At 30.0% G+C, this 5721-nt stretch overlaps 1 protein-coding gene across 1 annotated transcript; it reads left to right on the forward strand.

Annotated features, from left to right (window-relative positions):
* The first annotated feature begins 4056 nt into the window (after positions 1-4056).
* Positions 4057-5387, forward strand: LOC139899314 (probable inactive patatin-like protein 9). Its single transcript, XM_071882139.1, has 2 exons — positions 4057-4992; positions 5104-5387. Exons 1-2 carry the CDS (start codon positions 4057-4059, stop codon positions 5323-5325), a joined length of 1158 nt encoding a protein of 385 aa, XP_071738240.1. The 3' UTR covers positions 5326-5387.
* Positions 5388-5721: the final 334 nt, after the last annotated feature.

Raw genomic sequence — 5721 nt, forward strand, 5'->3', positions numbered from 1 at the left:
AAATGCAGAAAGGTTAGAAATCTTTCTTTGAATCTATCTGCAAAATCTCAACTCTCAAATCTTTATATCGATCTTGAATTTTGAAGTCAAAGTTTAGTTTAAAAAAAGTCAACAATTGTTCTTGAGACAAATTCGCGTTCGTGTATATGTTTCTGATCAAATTGACGATTCCAGTAGTTTTTATACATGTTTAGAAAACTATTTCGTGTTATAAACATTATCTATAATGTTATCTATTACGAAATCAATTTTTTTTGTTTTGTTCCAAGAACCGACGCTGCAGTAGGCCTTTAGTATTTTTTTTTTATTTTAGAACCCAAATTATTTTTTTTTCTGTAATGTTTTGAAGCTTTAAAGGGAACCCCGATTTTGTTTTTTTTTTGGTTATTGATGTTTTGTTGAATCCATGAGACTTGTGGAGAAGAAGAGGAATAGAAGAAAAACAGTTTATATATAAAATTTAAATTCGATATTAGTACAGAGAATCAGAATTGGTGGGATGGTCGAGAGTGTTTGCGTGTGAGCATGTGGTCACGAGATCGAGTCCAGAGGACGGTAGTTTCTTTTTTTTTTTGAAACTCTTTTCATGTGAGGTAGTTTTCTTTTCTAATTTTATTATTGTTATTATATATTAATTATTATTAGTATTATTATTATTATTGTGATTGTTTTGATTGTTATTGTTATTGTTATTATTAGTATCATACTTGTTATCATATTTGAAAGTATTATAGACATTACTATTATTATTATGATAGGTATTAATAATATTATTATTAGTAATAAACTTATCATTTTAGTATTTTATCATCATTAGGATTATGATTATGATTATCATTATTATTATTATGAAGGAAATAAAAATATATTATTATCATCAATATTAGAATTTGTACCGGTTTATAAATAATAGTATCATCAGTACATTTACAATTAATAATATCATATTTATCAGTATCATCATTAATATTTACTAGTATTATTATGATTATCATTTATCATTTTATAAATATTAGAACCCTTATTATTAACATAAGTATGGTATTAGTATTAATATTATTTTAGAGTTATTATTATTAGTATCATTAACAGTTATCATTTTCATTTTTTTTGCTATTAGTATTATCATTATTAATAAAATTATTATTATTATTAGTAAATCATTATTATCTAAATTATTATTTTAACAAATAAATCTTTTGTACACTATATATATACTTATGGTATATACTAGGATTGTATTAATAATTCACATAACAAACTAATAAAATTTCATAAATACAATACTAACCACAAATATATGTATATAAATATATTAATGTCACTATTTATATAAACGTAAATCATTATAGATATATATACATAAAATCGATATATATATAAAATATAACTTAAAATATAATATAAGTATACGTTTAAAATAAAGGTTAGAATAAATTCTACAAAACTATAATATATAAATAATACATATTAATAAATGAAATTTTGTAACTTACATTATACGTATTAATATATACACAATTGATATAGGTTCGTGAATCCGAGGCCAACCCTGCATTGTTCAATGACGTCATATGTATTTTTACTACAAAATACAGTATCGTGAGTTTCATTTTCCTTTTTACCCTTTATATTTTTGGGCTGAGAATACATGCGCAACTTTTATAACTATTTTACGAAATTGACACAAGTACGTGAAACTACATTCTATGGTTGGATTATCGAAGTCGAATATGCCCCTTTTTATTAAGTCTGGTAATCTAAGAATTAGGGAACAGACACCCTAATTGACGCGAATCCTAAAGATAGATCTATCGGGCCCAACAAGCCCCATCCAAAGTACCGGATGTTTTAGTACTTCGAAATTTATATCATGTCCGAAGGAGGATCCCGGAATGATGGGGATATTCTTATATATGCATATTGTTAATGTCGGTTACCAGGTGTTCAATCCATATGAATGATATTTTTGTCTCTATGCATGGGACGTATGTTTATGAGAAATGGAAATCTGAAATCTTGTGGTCTATTAAAATGATGGAAACGATTGTTTAAGTTAAACTAATGAACTCACCAACCTTTTGGTTGACACTTTAAAGCATGTTTATTCTCAGGTACGAAAGAAATCTTCCGCTGTGTATTTGCTCATTTTATAGATATTACTTGGAGTCATTCATGGCATATTTCAAAAGACGTTGCATTCGAGTCGTCGAGTTCATCAAGATTATTATCAAGTCAATTATAGTTGGATATATTATGAAATGGTATGCATGCCTGTCAACTTTCGATGTAATGAAAGTTTGTCTTTTCAAAAATGAATGCAATGTTTGTAAAATGTATCATATAGAGGTCAAGTACCTCGCGATGTAATCAACTGTTGTGAATCGTTTATAATCGATATGGACTTCGTCCGGATGGATTAGGACGGGTCTTCACATTTGTAGCTCATCAATCATTTCATTTTCTACAAGGATCCCTTCTAGAATGAATTTACATTTCAAGAACCCGATTTGTTCTACACATATAACTATTTAATTATGTAATGTGATATGGTATGTATAATGGGTTTTAGTGTTTAAAATTGATATATATAATATTATCAACTTTAAAAGTAAGTATGTTATTTTAAAGGTTAAGAATATGCATATATAAAATATTCATTTTTAAATGGGTATACATTTGTTTCAAAGGTTATGAAATGTATATACAGCGTATGAATAAAATTTCAATTAAAGATTCATTCTTTTTTTTTTTTTTTTGTAAGCAAGGAAATCCTCCTATAAATGAGCACATTGACTCCTCCATAGAAGGTAAAATCTCGTGTAATCAAGCACCCCGAGCGCGAAACTTGGTATCGGGTAAATTGCACATTATGCACACCTTCTAGTCACATTTCCTTTTTGAACAATTTGGTATTCTTTTTTTGTCTAAAACTAATAAACAATGTAGATGTTTTCTGTTAGACTATCTTACCTATAAGTATATTTACACATAAGTATTAATTTATACTTTTTAAATTTTTATATATAGTCAAAATTTTCAAATTGATTACCCGAGATTTTATCTTCTATGGGGGAGCCAATGTGCTCGTTCATAGGAGAGTTTCCTTACTTACCAAAAAAAAAAAAAAAAAAAAAATTCAAATTGATTTTTGTTAGTGTGCAATGTAAGAGTTTTGATGAATACCATACGGAGTATTAGTTTTAATAAATTCGTGAGAGTTGTACATTACTTATGTATATACTCCCTCCGTCCCAGATTAATTGTCCAGTATTCCTTTTTGGGACGTCCCAGATTAATTGTCCACTTTCAAATATGGAAAGTAAATTTGATAAAGTTTACAATTTTGTCCCTAATAAATTAATTAAATTACAAAGGTGAGAGAGATTTCTAATTAATTAGTTGAGGGTAAAACAGTAAAGTAAGAAAAAAGTACAGAAAAAGTACAGTGTGATAATGACATTTCTTAAACTGTGTGTTTTTTTTCTGGGGACAATTAATCTGAGACAGAGGGAGTAGTAGAATAAGTTAATGCATATCTATAATTGATTTATCCTAAATTGTAGAAGTATCATCAAATGGTGCCTATTTTATTAAATGTATGTGAAAATTGAAAGAATCACTTAATTGGAGTTATCCATATCTCACTTAGTTAGGATTGAATTTTGTTGCTTTTATATTTAATTGCAGTCGAAAACATAATAATTAAATATTAATTTGAATTAAATTCCAAAACAGCAATAATAAATAAAATAATTTCCATCATCTGAAATTCCACGTAATTGTCACGTACTAATTTCATAAAAAAGAGTAAACAAAATAAATACCGCCTAGAGTACACCATTATATCTCACAACACCACCAAACCACCGTACAATTATCACCCCAAATATAAATTTCAGCAACTTCATTCCATTCATCACTGTCACATACAAAAACTGTGACTCTCTTTCAATTAACTTTTATGTCTCTCATAACAAAGTCGTGACTTCAATTCCTTCTTCTTCACTTTTAATTCAATTATTGTAGTTCGTACTCCATTTTAATCAAGTGAAAATGTCACTAGAGATTACTAGGGCTACACTAGAAATTTTTTCAAAACTCGAAAAAAAATGGTTATCACATCATGAATCTGGTAAAAAAACACGAGTGCTGAGTATCGATGGCGGTGGAACAACTGCAACCGTCTCAGGAGCATTATTAATTTGCCTAGAGGAACAGATCCAGGCGAAAACTGGCGATTCAAACGCTAGAATAATCGATTTTTTCGACATTATCGCCGGAACCGGAATCGGAGCGCTCCTCGCGGTATTGATCAACGCTGATGACGGTAACGGTCGTCCTATGTTTACCGCTAGTGAGGCGGTTAAGTTAGTTACGAATAATCGTACGGAACTTTACAAATCGAAAACCGTAGGCGTTTTTAGGCGAAAACGTATGTTTTCGAGTTCGAGTATGAACAATGTGTTGAGAAAAATGTTAACAAGAGATGACGGAAATGTGTTAACGTTAACGGATATGTGCAAACCGCTTTTGATTCCGTGTTTCGATCTTAACAGTTCCGCTCCGTTTGTGTTTTCTCGTGCAGATGCTTTATCATCTAGCTACAATTTCGAGCTCTGGAAAGTAATCCGTGCGACGTCGTGTGATCCGTCGATGTTTAAACCGTTTCCGTTAACTTCCGTTGACGGAAAAACGTCGTGTGTAGCGATAGACGGAGGATTAGTAACGAATAATCCGACGTCAATAGCTATCACTCACGTTTTAAATAATAAACGTGACTTTCCATTGGTTAACGGCATCGAAGACCTTGTGGTTATTTCTATTGGTAACGGTTTGTTATGTAATTCCCCTATACGGAAATTAAATCGTTACGGACGGTGTATGACGTCATCCGTCGTCGACATTGCTCTCGACGGTATATCGGAAAATGTTGATCAAATGTTAAGTAACGCTTTCTGTTGGAATCAGAAGGATTATCTCAGAGTTCAGGTATAATCAACATTGTTTTTTATGTCGATCTAATAATGGCGTCATAATTATTAATTATTAATTATAATTTTAATAGTAATAAATATATAAATATTGTAATATTATTTGCAGTCAAACTGTTACATGATGGAAGGAGTGGGACCGAAAATGGCGGAATTGTTGATGGAAAAAGGAGTTGAGTCATTGCCGTTTGGTGCAAAACGGTTGCTAACGGAGACTAACGGAAAAAGAATTGAAAACTTTGTACGTCGTCTTGTAGCTTTAAGAAGGAATAGCTTGCCACCTAGTCCTTGCAAGGATACCTCCGTTAGTCTACTAGTTCACGGGCGTTAGTTATTCCGTTAGTTTTAACTATCTCAGTTAAGGTGGTCGGTCGATAAAGACTTGTTTGTCGTTATGCGTATTTTTTTTTATTGTATTTTCTATTGATTATTGTTGTTAATTTTATTTATAGTTTTGATTATTTATTATAGTTTTCTGAACAAAATAAGTAAAAAAGTTAGTAACTTCTAGGCTAATAAATGGCATTCAAGCTTTGGTGGGGTTTTTTTTTTTTTTTTTTTTGACAAAAAACATAAATAAATTGATAAAGAATTTTCACAAATCATGAAAATTCTACCCATACATGATTATCAGACTGGATTTACAAGTATTTATCCATCCGACAAGCATTATACATTCAAAAAACTAATAAGGCCCATTACTAAGAATTTCTAAACAACAATTCCC

This window comes from Rutidosis leptorrhynchoides, chromosome 3 (genome assembly GCF_046630445.1).
Source record: "Rutidosis leptorrhynchoides isolate AG116_Rl617_1_P2 chromosome 3, CSIRO_AGI_Rlap_v1, whole genome shotgun sequence".
In the NCBI taxonomy this organism is placed as follows: Eukaryota; Viridiplantae; Streptophyta; class Magnoliopsida; order Asterales; family Asteraceae; genus Rutidosis; species Rutidosis leptorrhynchoides.